General features: G+C 31.1%; 1 protein-coding gene across 4 annotated transcripts in view; it reads left to right on the top strand.

Moving 5' to 3' along the window:
• Window positions 1–22,845, top strand: part of LOC143063484 (NGFI-A-binding protein 1-like) — a 37,048-nt gene extending 14,203 nt beyond the window's left edge. For 3 of the 4 annotated variants that reach the window (XM_076235665.1, XM_076235666.1, XM_076235663.1), the window contains exons 2-11: window positions 2,337–2,459; window positions 3,603–3,740; window positions 4,432–4,700; window positions 9,525–9,680; window positions 10,559–10,678; window positions 13,048–13,208; window positions 13,932–14,055; window positions 17,762–17,955; window positions 19,105–19,148; window positions 19,784–22,845. In XM_076235665.1, the coding sequence (XP_076091780.1) occupies window positions 2,360–2,459; window positions 3,603–3,740; window positions 4,432–4,700; window positions 9,525–9,680; window positions 10,559–10,678; window positions 13,048–13,208; window positions 13,932–14,055; window positions 17,762–17,955; window positions 19,105–19,148; window positions 19,784–20,157 (1,680 nt within the window). In that variant the 5' untranslated portion in view covers window positions 2,337–2,359 and the 3' untranslated portion in view covers window positions 20,158–22,845. Of the gene's footprint in view, window positions 1–2,336; window positions 2,460–3,602; window positions 3,741–4,431; window positions 4,701–9,524; window positions 9,681–10,558; window positions 10,679–13,047; window positions 13,209–13,931; window positions 14,056–17,761; window positions 17,956–19,104; window positions 19,149–19,783 lie in introns of those variants that run through there. The other variant, XM_076235664.1, reaches the window with a different exon arrangement.
• The last annotated feature ends 217 nt before the right edge of the window (window positions 22,846–23,062 follow it).

Raw genomic sequence — 23,062 nt, 5'->3', positions numbered from 1 at the left:
CAAAAGTTGGGATATTGGTGAATTTGTAATTTCCTTTTACAGAACTTCAATATAAAATTTAGGTCAAACAATAATGATATTAATAGCAGCCTTGTCAGCCTGGGCAAAAACAAATTCCTTGGCAAGTTCTTTTAGCTCGTGTTTGATACATAGAGTATTCTGAGTTTGGTAAAGTTGTTGGTCCTCCCTGTTTTGAACACTATTATTCAAGAAATTTTCCAAAGGTGTGACATAATTTAGACATACAATAAAAATGAGATATATGATGATCAGGCAATTTTTTTTTCAAGGACTATCCCTAATCCATTTGTAATTTGGGAATCTCTTTAATGTAGAGAAAATAAATCTTTTATTTATTTTAAATGTATTAATATAACATAACATGCAATTTGGTATTAAATTCTAAAAAAGTTTGAATTTAAGACTTCTAGAAAAAAGATATTTTCAAATATTTCTACATAAAACAATGATTAATCTTCTAGTGTGTCACGAAAGAAGGCAATAATATTTCTAATCAGCTGTTTTTACTTGCTTGGAACATTAATCTAGTACTTAAAACAAATAAAAAAATAAATACATTGGTTCAAAAAAGTTATTTGCATATGCAAATTAGGATGTAGTTTATAATTTATTGCATGTTTTTCAGATTTTAGGTTGGAGAAAAAGCAATGTTAAGTTTAAGGTGACATAAAGTTCTAGAAAATATAAAGAAATGTCATAAAGCTTTAAGTGACATGAAATCAGTACATGGCTTGAAATGAAGTGATATAGACACTTTGTAGGAATCACATGATCTTTTATTATAATGTCAAATTCTTTATGAGCAATTGAAAAGGGCCAATGAAATAAATACTATACATCATATGACCACTTAAAATATTTGTTATGCAGGAGTAATGAATCTAGCAATACAATATCTGATGTAAACTAACACTTTTTCTTAGAAAATTGTGATATAAATTTTGAAACCAATTCACATACCACTAGCTGCAAACTGTAGCTCTTGTGGTCCTTAAGTTATGATATGAGCTATGGTTCCACAGCTAGCATACAACATAACTTGTATCTTTATTAAGAATTAGACACAAAGTCCATAACTACAGCACCATAAGGGCTCAGTCTGCAGTGGTTACAGATTGTATGCTGAATTAATTCTGAATATGCTTTGAAATGATCAGATAGAAAAACATTTAAGTCATGTTAAGATATCAAGTTGTTATTCAAATGTGATACCAGTATATGTTCTTTCAACTAATTATACCCCCTCTTTAAAAAAGGGGGTATACTGTTTTACCTCTGTCTGTCAGTCCGTCCGTCCATCAGTCCGTTCGTCCATCAGTCCGTCCGTCAGTCAGTCTGTCCCATGAAACTTTCGTCACATTTTTCTCAGGAACTACACATCCACCCTTTCTGTAATTTGGTATCAACATTTATATATGTCAGCCATACCGTGTGATGCGTTTTCAGATTCATCACTTGACAACTTCCTGTTTACCGAACACTTGTCTGATTTTACACAGGATAGCCAAGTTGAAAATTTTCGTCACATTTTTCTCAGGAACTACAATACAAGGATTTCTGAAATTTGGTTTCAGGATTTATATAAGTCAACTATACCGTGTGATGCGTTTTCAGATTCATCACTCGACAACTTCCTGTTTACCAAACACTTGCATATTTTTACACTATTAATATTATCCACTTGCGGCGGGGGTATCATCAGTGAGCAGTAGCTCGCAGTTTCACTTGTTCAGTACTGTTAAGACAAGGACAATTGGACAATTAAAACAATAGGTTGGCCCATCTTTTTTGAAGGATAACAGATATGGGCTGCCCTAGACATATTTGTAGGTTGGATTTGGACAATAGTTTTGTTTTCCTATGGACTATCCCCAGAATTACTGTTGAAATTAAGGGGTTCTATTTACATTCGCAAGACTTACCCTAGGGTATCAGATTTAAGTTATGCATTCCAACCCATAGACATAAGAAGATGTGGTATGAGTGCCAATGAGACAACTCTCCATCCAAGTCGCAATGTGTAAAAATAAACCATTATAGGTCAAAGTACGTCCTTCAAAACATAGCCTTGGCTTATACTGATCAGAAATTTTAAAAGTCCCAAAAATGACTTAGTGTAAAACAATTCAAACAGGAAAGCCAATGGTTGAATCATATATATAGAGAAATGATCTTTCTGCAACAATGAGTCCTCTTAAAGTGGAACTTTTTGTCCTTTTTTTCATTCAAACTCTGGTGGGTTTTCAATGGCAATCATACTACACATTCTTATTTATATATTGGGGCTAACATAATTTGATTTTGATTTTTTCCAGAACCCCCATTCTACGAAGGTGAGATGACGACAAGCCAACCTAAGAATACATCAGAATGGCAGTTACATAGAGTTTTACAGAGAGCTAATCTTTTACAGTACTATGATACCTTTATTAGTCAAGGTACTTTAATTTTATACATGTTATATGGTAAAAGGAGGCACAACATATTTTTATATTAAGTAAGAGATATGATAAGCAATTTCTCCTTAACATGCTTGAAATATTTGCCACTGGATGTTAAGCAAACAGCATTCAATAATGATCATCATTTATACACTTTTCCCACTAACAGTGTGGTAGATATACTTTTAATAACCTTATTCAACCATCTGTAAAAATTTACTATAGTCTCAGAAACTACATTAAGAAAGGATTAACATTTTTGATTTATTTCACTTTATATGGACCTTTTTAGTTATTTCCAGTGGCAAATATTTGATTCTGTGTAGGATGAAATTTTGGTATTTTTTTTTATTAGCTCCAGAATTAAGGGTTTGAAAATTAAAAAAGACGACAATGTGGGTAAGAGGAGAAATTTACCTTTTAGTAAGTTACTTATTTGGAAACCTCAAAGAATTATTGAACTTAATAGAGAATGGCACACTTTCAACATGGGACATCTTGTTCAACTACATATTCTAATCAGATAAATTGTAGACTTGTAAAATAATTAAAAACTGAATTGATTATGTAACATTGTTTGACATATACATGTTTTGTAAATTCTGATTGTGAGCATACAATATTACTGTTCAGGAAATACTGATCACCATAATTACAAAAACTTATATCTAAATTCAACATGTTATTTTTTAGCTTTATCATTTAAAAAATGTTGCAATAATCAAATCATCACTTAAATATTTGAAATTGCTAGTATATTTTCATGCCCACGCCATAGTGGTGGAATTAAGTTTGCCTCAACCAAATAATTTGAAACTTATACACAATGCTTATTACCACAAAACACAGATTGAGTTTGAATTTTGATGGCATCACCATGGCTTAACACTATTCAACTTATAATGGAGTCATATTTTGTCTTAGATTAAAGGGATACAAATCTTGAAACCTTCATGTTTAGACCTGAGAGTCAAAAGCAGATTTAGACTTATTTATATCTGAGCTTTGACTGATCACTTTTACCTTTCTAGAGTTGTGCCCCTTAATTTCACATTCTTATATTTGATGGCATGACTTTAACCTCTCTAGAGTTATGCCCTTTAATTTCACATTCTAATATTTGCTGACTACATTTGACAGGGGGAGATGATGTACAACAATTATGTGAGGCTGGGGAGGAGGAGTTTCTGGAGATTATGGCCTTGGTAGGGATGGCCAGTAAACCTTTACATGTCCGTAGATTACAGAAAGCTCTACAAGAATGGGTAGCTAACCCTGGTAAGATCAAAGTTCATATCTCAAACTAATATAGGAATAACCAGTTGTTTATTATCAAATACTGTTGCTTCATTGGGGAGGAACTATTTTTGATGGATTCTTGGGTTCATTGTTATGGAACTATTGTTCATGGATTCCTTGGGTAAAAGTTAAGCATGAATTTAAGTGATCAACCAAATAGAAATACACCATATCATCTTATGCAGCCTGCATTTAAATCACAAAACCAAGTTTTCATGAAAAAATATATATTTTTGCTTAATCTAAAAAATGTATGACAACATGTACTCTCTAACATGGATGAATTTTCCTCAGTATATTTTAAATTTGTAAATAGAATTAAAACAGCGGAGCTAGGGATGGAAAGATGATCCATTGCATGAATTTTCCACCATGTCAGAAAACATTCATAGACTAAACAACCACATATATATTTGATACAGCTTTTGTCTGTTATGGTAAAGAAAATGTCATGAGAAAATTACACTTGAAATTGAAATATAAACAATATAATCTGCAGTACTTTTACAATGATAAATAATTCTGCATCAAATACATTGAAAAAAAGTAAAATCACAAAAATACTGAACTCCATGGAAAATTCAAAAAGGAAAGTCTGTAATCAAATTGCAATATCAATAGCTCAAACACATCAAGCAAATCGATGAATGAAACGGTATCAATTTTTCAGCTGCTTTCCAGGGCCAGATACAAATGCCAATGATTGGAACTCCCCCAGGAGCAACAGGAAACCAATCTTCTCAGCTTGGTCAAACTGTACCTAAAATGAATCTTAACGGTGGCCAAGTCAACAGAGACCAGGCTAATCCATATCAGATGCATTCTTCTACATCACCAGTAATGAATGCTAGATCCTGGAGCCCTAGTCCTCTCATACAACCCACAACTAGTCCGGGACCAGCAAATATGGTGGGGGGAAACCAGTCAGAAATCAAAGAAGTGAGTCAATTTTCTTATAGCTAAGTTTAGGTATTTAAAAAAATGAACTCACACTGATATTGAAAAAAAAGATGAACCTACTTTTAAACGAAAGGTTTTCGTAGTAGCATACACAAATCAAGGAACTTAAAAATTATATCCTTATAAATATAGATTGAATGATTGATTATATTGGTTGCTGTGGAATTGAATGGTTTGAAACTGGTAGACATTTCTTTTGAGTTAACAGCTATATCATACAATAAAATGTCAATGCTTGTATGAATTTTCTTTTGAGTTGATAAACCTTTCCTCCATGACACCTTTTACATCTCTTCCTCCATTATTCCTTAGTTGAAATATTATGCCTTTTAAAATAGAAATAAGAAGATGTGGTTGGAGTGCCAATGAGACAACTCTCAATACAAGTCACAAATTATTAAAGTAAATGATTATAGGTCAAAGTACGGTCTTCAACACAGAGCCTTGGCTCACACCGAACAGTAAGCTATAAAGGGCCCCAAAAATGACTAGTGTTAAATCATTCAAACGGGACAACAAATGGTCTATAAAAAAACGAGAAATGGGGAAACACTTAAGAACCACATCAAGTCTATATCAGACTTTATCAGATTTGTATCAAGCAATGAAATGTCCTATGTGAAATGGTATTATTTTATAAAAAAAGTTATACATGGAGGAATGGGTTAATTCATTTATAGATATTTCAAATGGACTTTTATAGGACTTTATTTAGTCAAGAAAAAATATAGTATAAATAGAAGTGTTTTTTGCCCCACCTACGATTAAAGTTTTTGGTCAAGGTAGTTTTTGATGGAGTTGAAGTCCAATCCACATGTTCCCTATGATATGATCTTTCTAATTTTAATGCCAAATTAGAGTTTTTACCCCAATTACACGGTCCACTGAACATAGAAAATACTAGTGCGAGTGGGGCATCCGTGTACTAGGGAAACATTCTTGTTTCTATAAGTTTTAATTCTAATTGTAAAACTTTTTTTAGATATTTAAAGTATTTTTAATTGTTAAAAATTTGACTTCTTCCTTGCTGCCTATCAAGCTTTTATTTGATCAATGAAAAAATATTCACATTTTTATCGCATGCAGCTTTTCTTAAGATGGTAATTTGCCACATGCATGTGTTCTGTTTTATAAGTCATAAATATTAAAAACCTTTGAGATATTAAAAAAAAATTCAGTAGATACTAAAAATTGTATTGATAATAGATAATTTATCTAGTTATAATACATTATTTCAGAGCTATATGCACTTATTTTGATTTTCAAAGGTTCCAATAAAAGTGAGAAAATCGTGAAAAAAAAATCAGCTTGTAGTCATTCAAAGACTACATTTAGAATAATATCAATTTAACAAAGGAACATAAAATGCAAAAACGGAATTTACAGAATCTAAATATAGCTCTATGGTTAAAGGAGTTTGTGAATTCTCTATAAGCTGAAAAAAAAATTGTACAGATTTATATCATAATTTGAACATATATTAATATCTCAATTGTCATCAAAACTTTTTTAAGTGTTTAGTATATTTACAAGTCCACACTTGTAAATTGCACAATTCTTTTATAGGCATGGACTTTAATGTACATTATACTAATTAGATTCGTTACAGAATTTAACTTATGACTTTTTCTAAAACAATCATTTCTAAAAAGTATAAATCATACAAATATATTTAAAAAATGTTGTAAGTAACTGCAGATTTAATGGTACAACTTTGTTCTAATTAGACAAGAAATCTCATTAGAAAAAAAATAATTTTAGTGTTTTTACACAAAATATATAGCAGAATTTATTGAGTAATAAAACATTTTTGACCTCTGACTGCATATTGTATGTTGTACATAAGTACATTGGAATAATAATGCATCACTGAAAGAAATTTTAAAAAGATCTTTTAAACTTAATATATTTAATATGTTTATAAATACAGAGGGGTTTTATTGAATTTGCAGCAAAAATACATTGGGAAAATTCTAGCTTGAAAAGTTTTACAAATTTGGTCATCAAGAATTATTGTGGACGTTTTTTTTTCAACCAATAAATCTGTTAGATGATCTCATTATAATTGTTTATGCCTATACAATATCTTCAGATATAGTGAATAAATTATAGAATTTTGTCATAAAAAATGTGTTTTCCAGAATTATTGGCTTCATTTATTTCCCGGGAAATTCTTATCTGTAATAGTGAAATCTGATAAGACAAAAAATACCTCCTTAACAAAAGATTCTTCAACGAAATTGGAAACAGATAAAAATTATATCTCAAAAACTAAATTTAGACTTACATTTTTATATCTTGATGACTTATTATCTAAAAATTAAAAATTCATCTAACGTTGATATATAATATAACATCTCAAATATTCCTTTTATATGAGTTATCAGGATATTAACTCAAAAAACGAAACTCATCAAGTTAAGTTGTTGTAATAACATAAGATTATCTTTGTGATAAATATCTTGTTTGTAATGATACAGTCTTTTTTGCCTATTGGAACTTCTTCAAAGTAACTTGATAACAATTGTGTTGAATAAATTGTTGTTTCAACCCATCTTTCATTCCTGTAATTTTGTTAGGTAATGTTTAAATGCTGTATATAAATTTTGTGAAAGACTTGAAGTGTCCATATTTTTAAATATCAGAAAAACTTTATTATTGTTTTTATGCCCCACCTACGATAGTAGAGGGGCATTATGTTTTCTGGTCTGTGCCTCCGTTCGTTCGTCCGTTCGTTCATCCCGAATCAGGTTAAAGTTTTTGGTAGAGGTAATTTTTGATGAAGTTGAAGTCCAATCAATTTGAAACTTAGTACACATGTTCCCTATGATATGATCTTTCTAATTTTAATGTCATATTAAAGTATTGACTCCAATTTCACGGTCCAGTGAACATGTAAAATGATAGTGCGAGTGGGGCATCCGTGTACTATGGACACATTCTTGTTAATTCTTATTATGCCCCACCTAAGGGATATTGTTTTTTTGTCTGTGCATTGGTCCATCTGTCCGGCTTCAGGTTAAAGTGTTTGGTCAAGGAAGTTTTTGATAAAGTTGAAGTCCAATCAACTTGAAACTTTAACTTTACACATGTTCCCCATATAGCTATGGTATGGTATTTATTATTTCAATGCCAAATTAGAGTTTTGACCACAATTTCACAGTCCATCAAACTAAAAAATGATAGTGCCTGTGGGGCATCTGTTTACTATGAACATATTCTTGTTATGTTATTTATAAGTTTAATTTTACACATTTCCAATGGTTGGCTCCAGCACTGTTGACAAGAAATTTGTTTTTTCAGTTGTGCTAATAATGCATGAAATAATAATTTTGATAAATGGACTCAGCTTTTTGCTGTTACCATTTAGACAATCTTGGGGAAAATCTTTTTCAAACATCAACAATTTTGTGAAACCATCATGGAATGCTACAAAACTTGAACAGTAGCCCGTACATGATAAATAAATAACATCTAAAGAAAAGAGTTTTCTGATAAATGGACTTGGCCTTAGGCAGTCATCATTACACAATACCAGGCAAGACAAAGGTTTCTGTGGAACCCTTACAGATTTTAAATATTGCAAGTTCTGAGAAGGGTCAACCATTTGATATTATCCCTGTACTGGTAGAGAGTCACTATTTTTTACAAGCTCTGTGTTTTATTTTGCAGGAAAATAATCATTCCCAATCCCCTATTCCTACCCCAGTGCTGGTAGAGAGTCACTGTTTTTTACAAGCTCTGTGTTTTATTTTGCAGGAAAATAATCATTCCCAATCCCCTATTCCTACCCCAGTGCTGGTAGAGAGTCACTATTTTTTACAAGCTCTGTGTTTTATTTTGCAGGAAAATAATCATTCCCAATCTCCTATTCCTACCCCAGTGCTGGTAGAGAGTCACTATTTTTTACAAGCTCTGTGTTTTATTTTGCTGGAAAATAATCATTCCCAATCCCCTATTCCTACCCCAGTGCTGGTAGAGAGTCACTATTTTTTACAAGCTCTGTGTTTTATTTTGCAGGAAAATAATCATTCCCAATCTCCTATTCCTACCCCAGTGCTGGTAGAGAGTCACTATTTTTTACAAGCTCTGTGTTTTATTTTGCAGGAAAATAATCATTCCCAATCCCCTATTCCTACCCCAGTGCTGGTAGAGAGTCACTATTTTTTACAAGCTCTGTGTTTTATTTTGCAGGAAAATAATCATTCCCAATCCCCTATTCCTACCCCAGTGCTGATAGAGAGTCACTATTTTTTACAAGCTCTGTGTTTTATTTTGCAGGAAAATAATCATTCCCAATCTCCTATTCCTACCCCAGTGCTGGTAGAGAGTCACTATTTTTTACAAGCTCTGTGTTTTATTTTGCTGGAAAATAATCATTCCCAATCCCCTATTCCTACCCCAGTGCTGGTAGAGAGTCACTATTTTTTACAAGCTCTGTGTTTTATTTTGCAGGAAAATAATCATTCCCAATCTCCTATTCCTACCCCAGTGCTGGTAGAGAGTCACTATTTTTTACAAGCTCTGTGTTTTATTTTGCAGGAAAATAATCATTCCCAATCTCCTATTCCTACCCCAGTACTGGTAGAGAGTCACTATTTTTTACAAGCTCTGTGTTTTATTTTGCAGGAAAATAATCATTCCCAATCTCCTATTCCTACCCCAGTACTGGTAGAGAGTCACTATTTTTTACAAGCTCTGTGTTTTATTTTGCAGGAAAATAATCATTCCCAATCTCCTATTCCTACCCCAGTGCTGGTAGAGAGTCACTATTTTTTACAAGCTCTGTGTTTTATTTTGCAGGAAAATAATCATTCCCAATCTCCTATTCCTACCCCAGTACTGGTAGAGAGTCAGATCAATGCTATAGCAGAAGCAGCCACAAATATTGCCAAGGCTATACCTTACTTTGAGGCCAAACCTCTCAACATGAAGAAACAAATCAATAAAGACATAATGGTAGGTAGTGTATGTCAAGTTACAGTATTACTCGATTTATTTCACTTGACTGGGCGGAGTTTAACCGGTTTGCTCACAATAAACCAGTCCATCTATAGATAGGTGTTTTAGGATAAACTCATCAAATGAAGTGTCCAGTCATTGTTTTGTAAATCATTTGATGACACTGATAGGTGATTAGAAATCAGTAATAATTATAACGGCAATCATCCTTATCACACACATCTTCAAATAGACTGTCCTTATGCAAATTAAAACGTAAACTACGCCTGATCAGTTGAAATAACATTGGTAATACCATCTCAAAACTGGGTCATGATCTCATGATACACATCTCAACTTGTTGTATCTGTATGTTGGTGTTGAGGAGTTCGATCACCTGCCGAAAATCATTACAAAAAAAAAGATTAAATTAACAAAAATACCTAACTCCGAGGAAAATTCAAAACAGAAAGCCACTAATTAAATGACAAAATCAATAGCTCAAACACAACAAACGAATGAACAACAACTGTCATATTCCTGACTTGGTAAAGCCATTTCCTTTGAATAGAAAATGGTAGTTTAAACCGGGATTTATAGCTAAATGAACTTGCGATGCCAGTAAATTAGGTTTTCTAGTTTTGAAGAGTAAACCTTTGTTCTTTCTTACACTATTCAAGTAGCGTTGCTTTACCAGTTATCTCCATTGCAAACATTTGTCAACATTATTGCATTTATACACAGAGTAAGAACCTTGTACAGACTATTTCTGGGTTTTAGATTGAGCTTGATTTAAATATTAAACACACCACAATAAATACAATTTATGCAAAGAACATTTTTTGTACAATGCTTAAGGTTAAATAATATTCCATAATCATGATTTCCTTATACAGGCTCTGCAACAACAGCCAGATGATTCTCCTAATAGATTGGATGAAATGAGAAAATATGCAGCAATTTATGGCAGATTTGATTCCAAGAGGAAAAATATCAAACCTATGTCAATGCATGAGGTAACTTTTGTTGGTTTTTTGTGTCATAATTCTGTTGAGATTGGTCTTAAAAAAAAATCATTTACACATGTGCATGTCCAAAGTCAAGAATCTCCTCAGTGTTTTTTTTTTAGTTATATCTTTTATTATAATTTGATGCTATCTGAATAACTTATAAATTATGTTAAAATCGTAAACATCATGGTTTCCCTAGAATTATTCTTTTTGCCAATTCCTATTCATAAGCCAATGAGTGAATAAAACTGATTTAAGATATTAGAAAGATGATAGGGGGCCATATTTTGGCCTTTTATAATTAATTCCTTTATGACATGAGTACAGTAGCTTAAAAAAAAAATATCTGTGGTTGACTTGCACAACTTGTAATTTAGAACAAACTTCTCTTCTCTGTAATTTTTTTTATGCCCCATTTATTAAGCCCCATTTATGGGCATTATGTTTTCTGGTCTGTGCGCCTGTTCGTCTGTCTGTAGTGGCGATGGTTACTTCAGGTACATAATCTATATATTTAAATTTAAATATCAAAATATTATTGTAAAAATTAGAGATTTCAAATGGTCAGACAGGAAAAGAAAAGTAAAAGTTTATTTCCCTGAAATGATTTTTTTTTTAAAATCTGAATTTCAATGTGCACTTGATATAAATAACTAATTTAACTGTAATGTTACTTACTCCATAAAAATTGTATTATTAAGACTTTATTTTGTAATGCTAATTTGTCTAGATTTGAGAGCTTTATTTTAAATAATTTATCCATTTTTGTAACTTAAATCAAATAAAGAGTCTGGAACACAAACGGTCAAACATTTAAGTATTATTTTCTTTAACAAGGTTTCCATTAATTTGCTATTTTACTCACTTAAGTTCAACAAGGACAAGATTTTAATAATTTCTCAATGAAGTACATGTTAGTAATGCACCATTAGGTATTCAACAAAGAAAAATCTTCCCTTGACAATCTGTAGACAGATTTTACTGTAACATCTGGTTTCACTGTAGTTTTTTGACAGTCTGTTGAGTATTGTTTGATACAACACATGTTTTGTACACTTGCTGATTCAGAATAGAAAAAAAATATTATGTACCATCTTTACCTAAAAAATAAAATTTAAGAATTTTTAAAACATCAAATAGATTCTGAGAATTTAGATATTTGATTTAGATATAAATTTTCCTCTTTCAAACATGGTTTACTTTTACAAATTGTGACTTGGATGGTGAGTTGTCTCAACGGCACTTGTACCACATCTTCTTATATCTATGACAATAATTCTTTGTCAAAATATTTTTATGCCTCATTTATGGGCACTATGTTTTCTGGTCTGTGTGTCCGTCCATTTGTTCGTCCGTTCGTCCAACTGTCCCGCTTCAGGTTAAAGTTTTTGGTAAAGGTAGTTTTTGATGAAGTTGAAATCCAATCAACTTGAAACTTAGTATACATGTTCCCTAAGATATGATCTTTCTAATTTTAATACCAAATTAGAGATTTTATCCCATTTTCACGGTCCACTGAACATAGAAATTGATAGTGCAGATGGGGCATCTGTGTACTTAAGACACAATATTTTTCTACATCATTCTCATTGATTCATTGAGCAAAAGAAAATAACAATACCAGCATTTATTTTTTTGTAAAAGTATTCCTGTTTACCACATTATACTTTATAGCTCATTTAATATTAAATAAATTTGGTGTATTTACTGTCTTCTGATTGGTTAAAAGTATTAGTTTTATTTTCAATGTTGTCAATTTTTATGGCAACACGCCCACCCTGACGTTGTGTATTCATACACCAACATGAGTGTACGTTATTATTGTTAATGTAAATCATATAAAAAGTTCTTTGAGCCTTATTTTTGATAGAAATTTATTTATAATGAATGGCAATAATTTATTATGAATTTATTGACCCATAAAGTTAATTTTGGACTCTTCACATTTTACTTAGAAGCGGATTATTCAATGTGAAGAGTCAAAACTTAGTTTTATGGTTCAATAAATTCAAAATAAATAATGACATTCATTAAATAAACATCTACAGGACACTCGCAGGTCTTATTGCCTCTATTATGATAACAGAAATTAAAAAAATTGAGAATGGAAATGGAGAATGTGTCAAAGAGACAACAACCATAGAGCAGACAAGTAGCCTACATGCATATTTTTTAAGTATTCTATTTTTATCCCACATGAAAAATGTGTATGATTCCTTGGATAGCTGTTAGATATGAATTAAATAGACTTGATATAGAATTATAATTGTCTTTTCCATATTGGTAATTTTTGTTTTTACTTATAAATATAAAACTACATTGAAGTGATAAGTTGTAATAATTTCAACATTTATAGATGAATTGAATGATTTCAGATTTCAGTAAATGAGGCAGCAGCACAATTATGTTTACATATGCCAACCCTGTTAACAAGACGAGAAGACTTATTCCCCTTGGCAAGACAGGTTGTTAAAGATAGTGGATACCAATACTCAAAAGGACATTCTAGGTTAATATGTTCAACAGCTTCAACACGGTAAAATGAACCAATTTTGCTAAATTTTATGCGAATTCTAACTTTTATGAAAAAGAAGGCATATAGTGTATTGATATTCGACATAAAATAAATGTACACTATTTTTTGGTAAAACCCAAATTAAACGAAAAGCACTTTTATATCTGTATAAGATCAGCAATCACCCTTTCTCTCCTTCAGGTCAACTTCATCAGGAATATGCAAAACCAACCAGTATTGCTATGTCTAAAATGTTAGTAAATATCACCCGCTTAACTGACCTAGTACTATACCATTGATCATCAAATTATGATAAAGTTGATTTGACCAACTGCATTTTTTAAAAATGTTCAAAAGATTTAAGGTAAAATCTTCTGTAGGCCAAGTGGGGCATCGGTGGCCATGTGGTTTAAGTAGTTACTACTGTAATCACTAGTCAGTCTACACTGAGGTTATGAGTTCGAACCTGGCTTGTAAGGGTGCACTGGACTCCAATTTTTATGGACTAAGATTATCAGTTTTCCTTTTGAAGGTCAGTGGTTTTCTCCATATGCTCCAGCTTCCTCCACCAATAAAAACTGCCCACCATGAAATAGCCAAAAATCGGTGCTTAAAAATGGCGTTAAAACACCAAAAATCAAATCAAATCTGTAATCCATGTTAAGAAACTAGGTGGGAATATTTACTCTTTTATATGTTAACCTATTAAAATTTTATTGTGTAATATATTTTTCTTATTAACAGATCTGGTGAAACAGTTTTACCTTCAGCAAAGAGATCACGCTTGGATCCAACTTTCTTAAAAATGTTAGAAACTTATCCTGGAATGTATGTTCCATTCGAGTTCGAAAGGTCACAAGTGATGAATGTAAGTTTTTATCAAACTTTTAAGTTATTTGCCTATATAATAGTCTAACTATTGATGTGTAAAATTACACGTGCTTGTCAATTTCCTATCTGGATCACATTTTGACATAATTTATCATACCTGTCAACCTGTGACGATGAAAATGCAGGTCATGACCTGCATTGAAGAATCAAATCTCAGGTCATAACGCGTACAAACTTTTTCGAGCTGAATTTCAGAATTTATGGTACATTTTCTTATAATGTGTATCAAAGATACCAAAACATCAATGCATGTTCACTTTGTTAAGTCATTTTAAATCTTATTAAATATTATTTCATTGCACTTTTAAAGATTTTTATAAATTTGTGTAACTCAGTCTTATGTGCTTTACTTTTTGAGAGAAAATACTGCTATCGTCAAACACTAGAATTTAAAGTAATTCTTAAATGTTTGAGACTATTGACTATGTAGCCTTTAACCATATCATTTTTTCATTTATCAAGGAAATTAGACTATGATAAAATATAGTAATACAGTTAAAGAAAGTATAAATGTAAAAAATAATTTTCAACTTTTTTTAAAAAATTGTATAAAGGTATAAAAATAATGAAAAGTTATTTTTCAATATGTATTTGAATTTTATATTTTTATGATTTAATCTTTTTCACCCATAAAACGTAAAAATAAGGAATAATTTTGAATGGTGACAAATAAGGGGAAGTAACTCTAGTTCAGTTTGTAAACCACATGGTGCAATTTATTTACAACCTAAAGCTAAGGTAATTGGTGTTAATTAACAGTGTGTTTGACACCAAAGCTGTCTAGTGAAGCCATGCACTTAATTTGACAGTTTACATAGCTAGATGAACTTCCTGTTCATGGAAGAATTACGAATTTGCCAGTATTTCAAAGGAATATTACTTATGAAATCAATCTCAAGGCTAAGAAATACGGGTGAAATCGGGTCATTTTCGGAATTCCCAGGTTATTTCAATGACCCGGCGGGTGTTCCGGGTGAACCCTCAAAATTGTGAAAATATCGGGTCACACCCGCAGAATACGGGTCAGTTGACAGGTATGAATTTATACATAATTTTTTTTTATATACAATAAAAATCTTGGCAATTTTTTTTTAAATTTTATTTTATAAAGTTTTGATTTTTTATACGACCGCAAAAATTTTAATTTTTTGGTCGTATATTGCTATCACGTTGTCGTCGTCCGAATACTTTTAGTTTTCGCACTCTAACTTTAGTAAAAGTGAATAGAAATCAATGAAATTTTAACACAAGGTTTATGACCACAAAAGGAAGGTTGGGATTGATTTTGGGAGTTTTGGTCCCAACATTTTAGGAATTAGGGGCCAAAAAGGGCCCAAATAAGCATTTTCTTGGTTTTCGCACTATAACTTTAGTTTAAGTGAATAGAAAGCTATGAAATTTTGACACAAGGTTTATGACCACAAAAGGAAGGTTGGGATTGATTTTGGGTGTTTTGGTTCCAACAGTTTAGGAATTAAGGGCCAAAAAAGGGCCCAAATAAGCATTATTCTTGGTTTTCGCACAATAATTTTAGTATAAGTAAATAGAAATCTATGAAATTTAAACACAAGGTTTATGACCATAAAAGGAAGGTTGGGTTTGATTTTGGGAGTTTTGGTCCTAACAGTTTAGGAATAAGTGGCCCAAAGGGTCCAAAATTGAACTCTGTGTGATTTCATCAAAAATTGAATAATTGGGGTTCTTTGATATGCCGAATCTAACTATGTATGTAGATTCTTAATTTTTGGTCCCGTTTTCAAATTGGTCTACATTAAGGTCCAAAGGGTCCAAAATTAAACTTAGTTTGATTTTAACAAAATTGAATCCTTGGGGTTCTTTGATATGCTGAATTTAAAAATGTCCTTAGATTTTTAATTATTGGCCTAGTTTTCAAGTTGGTCCAAATGGGGGTCCAAAATTAAACTTTGTTTGATTTCATCAAAAATTGAATAAATGGGTTCTTTGATATGCCAAATCTAACTGTGTATGTAGATTCTTAATTTTTGGTCCAGTTTTCAAATTGGTCTACATTAAGGTCCAAAGGGTCCAAAATTAAACTAAGTTTGATTTTATCAAAAATTAAATTCTTGAGCTTATTTGATATGCTTTATCTAAATATGTACTTTGATTTTTAATTATGGGCCCAGTTTTCAAGTTGGTCCAAATCAGGATTCCATATCAAGTATTGTGCAATAGCAAGAAATTTTCAATTGCACAGTATTGCACAATAGCAAGAAATATCTAATTGCACAATATTGTGCAATAGCAATTAATTTTCAATTGGAGTTATCTTTCTTTGTATAGAATAGTAGTTGATAATATATGTTGGAAATTTGCCAGACATGACTATGATGTCATTTTCTATTTTTATTTGCCAATAACTTTATGTAAATAACTTCATTGGAAATTTGCCAATATAAAATGTTGCTGATGAAGCTTTTTTTCCTTATCTTATCTAAAATGTTTTTAGATAATGTATGTTGGACATTTGCCAGACATGACTATGATGTCATTTTCTATTTTTTTTTGCCCATTACTTTATGTAAATAACTTCATTGGAAATTTGCCAATATAAAATGTTGCTGATGAAGTTTTTTTTATTGTTTTATACAATAAACAATGTATATTCACTTTTACTACCAACCAATCTTTACCATTCAGTGATAACAAGCACTTTATTTTACATTTTAATATTTTATGATTTATTTAAAAGAGTAGTTATTGTTGCAAACTCCATTAGAAATTTGAATTGATATCAGTTTTGGAAAAAGGGAAACAGGGATGTGAAAAAAAGGGGGGGGGTTAAATTTTTCTCATTTCAGATTTCATAAATAAAAAGAAAATTTCTTCAAACATTTTTTTGAGAGGATTAATATTCAACAGCATAGTGAATTGCTCAAAGGCAAAAAAAAACTTTTAAGTTCATTAGACCACATTCATTCTGTGTCAGAAACCTATGCTGTGTCAACTATTTAATTTTAGATTTAAAAAGTTTAAAGAAGAAATCTTTAATTGATTTGTAAAATCTTGACATTTGTTTTGTGTAAAAAAAACCCATGTAATGTCAAAAATTTGAGCACAATCCAAATTCAGAGCTGTATCACGCTTGAATGTTTTGTCCATACTTGCCCCAACTGTTCAGGGTTCGACCTCTGCGGTCGTATAAAGCTGCGCCCTGCGGAGCACCTGGTTTTACTTTATATTGAAGACAAAAAAATGCCTCTCTTGGATTTGTAATAAAATATTATGAAATATATGCATACACATGACACTTCAAGACTTAACTGTAATTGACTTTTAATATTTGAAGGATTATAGTTAATATTATGAAGACAATTTGTACAAAAGCAAGAAATAACAATTGATTCCTTATATTGGTTTGCTTGTAGGATCCAGCATTGGTTGTGAATACATTTTGTTCTTGGCATTTTGTTACTGGTTTAATGATAACAAATGATCTTTTAATTCAGTGATGTTTCTAATATTGTTGACCATCATCTATCTAAAAGAATGTATTTAATAAAAACTCTTTAAAACATTAGAAAGAAAAAAAAAATCTTACAAATATAAAATCAGAACTCATTAGGAAACTTATATCATTATCATTCTCTTTTTAGTATTTATATTGATTGCCTTAGGATAGGATATTAAATTAGCGTTTTGTTATAATTGTTTGAATTTAGGATAGAATGTCAGCTGTGATAAAAGAAATAGGTTCACTGAATCAGACTCAAGATGAATTTAAAAAGCAGATACAGGCAGCCCAGGAAAGAGGTGACATAGAGACAGCTAAACCTCTTCAGGATCAGTATGACCAGAATGTCACTAAACTGGAAAAACTACTGTCTGAGCAGGCAGAAATGAAGAAAGTAAATAAGTAAGTGAAAACAAGTATCCCAAAAACCTAGAGCATTTGCTTGGCTTAGCAATATTGTTTTTGTTTGATAACTTGGGTTTCCCATTATGAGTTGAAACACATGTATAAAGATAGTACTAGTACATGTTTTATTAGTCCCTCCAAGCACATGTGTTATAAGTCCCTCCAAGCACATGTGTTATTAGTCCCTCCAAGCACATGTGTTTTTAGTCCCTCCAAGCACATGTGGTATTAGTCCCTCCAAGCACATGTGTTATAAACACTTGAAATACGCTGTATGAGATATACAACCCCCTTAACCACGGCTTGGGATTCACTAATTGATTTTCATAGACTACCCAGAGAGAACCATACTCTTCAGCAGAAAAACTGACAATCCTTGTCAATTAGAATTGAACTTGAACACACCTGACCTCTGTGGGATTCAAACTCAAAACTTCAGTGTTGACAGGCTATATTGAGACACAATTTAAACTACTTACTCCACATGGTTGCCAAGGTCACCAAGGTCACTGTCACTTTGTCATAAAACAATTGTAGACTTACAATTCAATCTAGACTTATTGTTGTTACCAAACACAATAATAAGAATTTAGTAGAGTTTGCACAACCGACCATGCGAGGGCTGAAAAGCCAGTCAAGGTCGTTAAACACTTCCATATATATAGAGTTTGCACATCCAACATGAATAAAGTGCTTGTACACACTAACCTACAGACATATTGACAGCATTAACATAATTGTCCCTTCACTAGATAGAAACAGCCTATACAACACTTCTACGCTTTGATTTTGAGTATCATGTAAAAGTGCTGTAATGAATGATTTGGTTTTTTATTCATTTAAAGACCAGATGGTGTGATTGATACCAAATAAATTAATTAATGTAAATTCAGAAACTATTACATGCATTTATTATTGCGACTTTGTCATTTTAGACTAAAATACAATTTTAATTTTTTTTTCGTTATTGAGAAATTTCCTGTTTAATTCATATAAATAATTTCAAAATGCAAGTTTTAATTATTGCGATGATAATCCTGTCACATTTTTGACAATAAATAAAACATAGCGATAAATTTGTGAATTTACAGTAGTTTAATTATGATATGCCTGTTGTCACATGTTTTTTCTACCTTTTTTTTTCAGATTTTCCAGGATGCCCAAACTTGGTTTTGATGATGATGATATTAGTAAGTCAATTGATAGCAATTAATACTGCAATGAATATAGTGTTGTTTATTATGCATTAAATGATGATGTATTTGGTAATAAAACTTATAAGATGTTGATAGAATTCTACTTAATGTCTGTATAATAAGTTCAATTTTAACATATATCAAAATGTTATTCAACTGTTTATGGATTATACCATGAATGATTCACTGGGTCAGTAGTACATGTAACCTACTGAAACTGAATAACCGTGCCTGTTTTATTGGGAGATTCAGTGTCGGTTTGATGAAGGAAATGTTTATGATGACTCATTAGAGATTTAATTGCATTGAAATTTTAACAAAGGCACAAAAGAGCTAGTCAGAGATAATCTCGCTGTTCACAAAAATGTAAAACAAAACAAAAACATGAACATGAGTTAAAAAGTAGATGTTGTAAACATCTTTGAGACAGCAATCTAACAGCAGAAAATAATTGTACAAAGCTTTGTTTTCTCACAAGTATGTGAATATGTACTTTTTGGGGGTATTGAGACACTGTTGATTAATATTAGCTGGAGAATGATAAACTTTTGTAGTTTCCATATCTGTATGACTTTAGATACTATATGACAAAAAACATGATAAAATATAATATTATTCAAATTTTTTAGGCTCAGATTTACAAAGTGGTGGATCTTCCCCTTCTAACTCTGCAGATGGAGATGATTTTGCTGCACATTTACGTGCACAGTTCGATCCAAATGCAAAGACAAAGTTATTAAATGACACACTGTTTGATGAAGGACTTAGAATTGCACAGCAATACGGAATGGCAGATTTTGCCAAAGAATTGAAAGGGCTTCAAGTACCAGGAGAAGAGGACGAGGAACCATCTAATATTCCAACATTCAACAATAACAATGGACAATCTCAAAATTCTATAGTAAAAAATCCAGCCAATGAAAGTCCACAAAATAATCATGTGATTAGTGACACTTGTGAAGATGGAAAGACAAATGAACTTCCTGTTAATGGAGATTCCTGAAAAAATTCTCAGATTTTGTTAAGTGTTCATATTGTTTTGTAATGAGTCATATTTTAACTGATCATGTCGCATTGATCTCCTTAACATAAGATGCTTTCATCTTTTATAAGCCATTTTACCTCAATTCACAATTATCATTTTGTTGATTTTGGTAACACAGATTGATAGTAAGGAAAATTGTTAATTGATAATGAGAATTCTTACGTTAAGTTTGTTGCTAATTTATTACAACTAAGGTATGATGTAAAAATTGAGAACTTTTCATATTTAAATGAAATATTATAACTTAAGAGTGCTATTTATATACATGTATTGTGTTTTTTCTTCTTAATGACAAATATTTTTGAAGATGAGATTTATGACTTTTCTGTTGATGATAAATAGGCTATTTAATGCAGACAGTTGTGGATCTAGAAATTTTAATAAGAGGGGGTCCAATGACTGCCTAAGCTGGGGCCTGCTCCAGTCATGCTGCAGTGGTTCCCTATATAATCAACGAAATTAAATCTGCCCTGGCAGATACTTTATCTGATTTTCACTGTTTTTTTGTCCTAAAACTTCATACCTCTTACCTTAAACAAACAACAATTAAACAATCATTTGAGTCAAATTAACTATAAAATATACTTTATTTGTAGATAATTATTTCATGGTTAAGTCCATTTTTCAGGTACAAAGGGTGGATACAGGAATTTTTGAAAGAGAGGGATGTTTATTTTTAAACTTAAAAATATTTGGATGATTTTATGATAAAGAATAATATATTTTCCATCAAAGGGTAGGCACTCTACGCCCCCTGGACCTGCCTCTGCATACTATAGTTAAAATGTCAACTATAATTGATGAATGATTGTAAGGTGTACATGTCTGCCTGGCAAGGTTCATATGACTTTGTTTTCATCTTCATGTTTAAATTGGTCAACCATTTAATAGTTCTCATGATTAGGTCTGTTTTTCAGATACTTTAAGCAATAAGTCACATGTATTTGATGTATGAATGCTTGTTTAGTGTACATGTATGTCAGCCAGTATTCATGTGACCATGACCTTATTTTCATTGATCATTGATATTGTAAAATTAATGTTATACCAGAAGTAATGTAAAGTTTATGTGATACCAGTTGTAAAACTTTGATCATAAAGATCTATGAAAAGTTCAGTTATAATTAGTAAAGCAAGCAACATTTATTAAGCATGTGCACTCTTGTCTTTGTCAAGGAGGCATCATAATAGTTTCTCTATAGCTTCATCAATTTTTATAATGCATATACAGATATAATTCTACACCTTTTTTTGAGATTTTGAAGAAAAGAAATAGAATTATACACAGGGTTTCAAATTGGAACATTTTTATTTAAGATTATTATAAGTAGATTGTAGTCAAAGCACTGTAAATTCAGAAATTATTATGTGCATTTATTATTTCTGATTTGTCGTTTTAGACAACAATGCGATTTTAATGTTTGAGATATTTTAAAAGAATAATCCTGTTTAATTCATATAGTAACACAAAATTCCAAAATGAGATTATAACCCTGTTGCATTTTTGCAATAATAAAAACATTACAATAATTTCTGAAAATACAGTAACCAATATGATGGTAGCACAAATAATATGTTATTTCTGTCAGGGATTTATGAGCAGATGATTTATCCACCCACAGTCCAAACCATCCTGAATAGGCATGAAATACTTGCAACTAGATAATACTGAAAATTTAGAAATTATTGCCATGTTTTTGTAATTATTGCGAAAAATGCAACAGGGTTATAATCACAATAATTAAAACTTGCATTTTGATGATTTAGTATATCATTTGAACAGGATTATTCTCAATATCGCAAAAATTAAAATCACATTTTAGACTAAAATGACAAAATCACAATAATAAATGCGTGCAACAATTTCTGAATTTACAGTAATAAGTAAATACCAATCAATTGATTCACAAAAAATGAGCTGAAATCAATACCTGTTTGACAAGAGTCTATTTGCCAATAAGGGATTTGATTCCATAATTACCCACTTTTAACACAAGTTACTTTCCCTTGCCAATTTTAGACTAATTCTAAACAGGACAACATGTTCTGCTGCTCAGAGACAAAGCATGATGAGTTGAAATTGTTATCGAGGCGTTTTAACCAATTTATAACAAAAAATAACTATCAGTTTCAAAAGTTATAAGCTTTTGAAATATGAAATGCATTTAAAAGATTTGATAAACTTAAACATTAAAGACCTGTACATATATGAATTTTAATTACAAGGTAAATTATGGAATTGGCCAATAGACACTACAATGTAATCTTACCATAGGAAGAATCACCTATTTATAATCAGAAAAAGTACTTCCAATGAGAATTAATATGCAATGTAAAGTAGTATTTGGAATGTTTCTGGAAAAAAGTAGAACTGGCTTTACTCAAACCAAACCCACATTCTTACATCAGTTTACAATGGTTCCTTGCATAAATGATAGAAATAATGCATTTAACATCAGATCATTTAAAATGACTGTACTTTTTGTTTTCGATGTTGTTTTAAATTATTGTGAAATGTTATGTCTGTTCATAGACTTTAAATGTAATCATGTCAGAATTTTTTTATTGATATAAAAACAATTAATAAAATGTTGAATTATGGGAGCAATGATGTTTGTGATGAATAAATTTATTTATAAAAAACTTTTTAATTGTTTTTATGAGCAGGTTAACTAGGTGTATAAGTAGAAGGGCAGTACAGATGTGCATTCCAAATTGGTCTTTTTTCTATTTTTAGGTTAAAGAATCTTTCTCTCAAGTCCTTGAACAAATCAACTTGTCAATATATATGTTTGGCCAAAACTTGTAAATAATTTGCTTTTTGTAGAAAAGTTATTTCACATACATCACACTAAGTGATGGT

Source organism: Mytilus galloprovincialis, chromosome 2 (genome assembly GCF_965363235.1).
Source record: "Mytilus galloprovincialis chromosome 2, xbMytGall1.hap1.1, whole genome shotgun sequence".
NCBI classification, from domain to species: Eukaryota; Metazoa; Mollusca; class Bivalvia; order Mytilida; family Mytilidae; genus Mytilus; species Mytilus galloprovincialis.
This window is presented reverse-complemented; position numbering and strand designations above follow the sequence as displayed.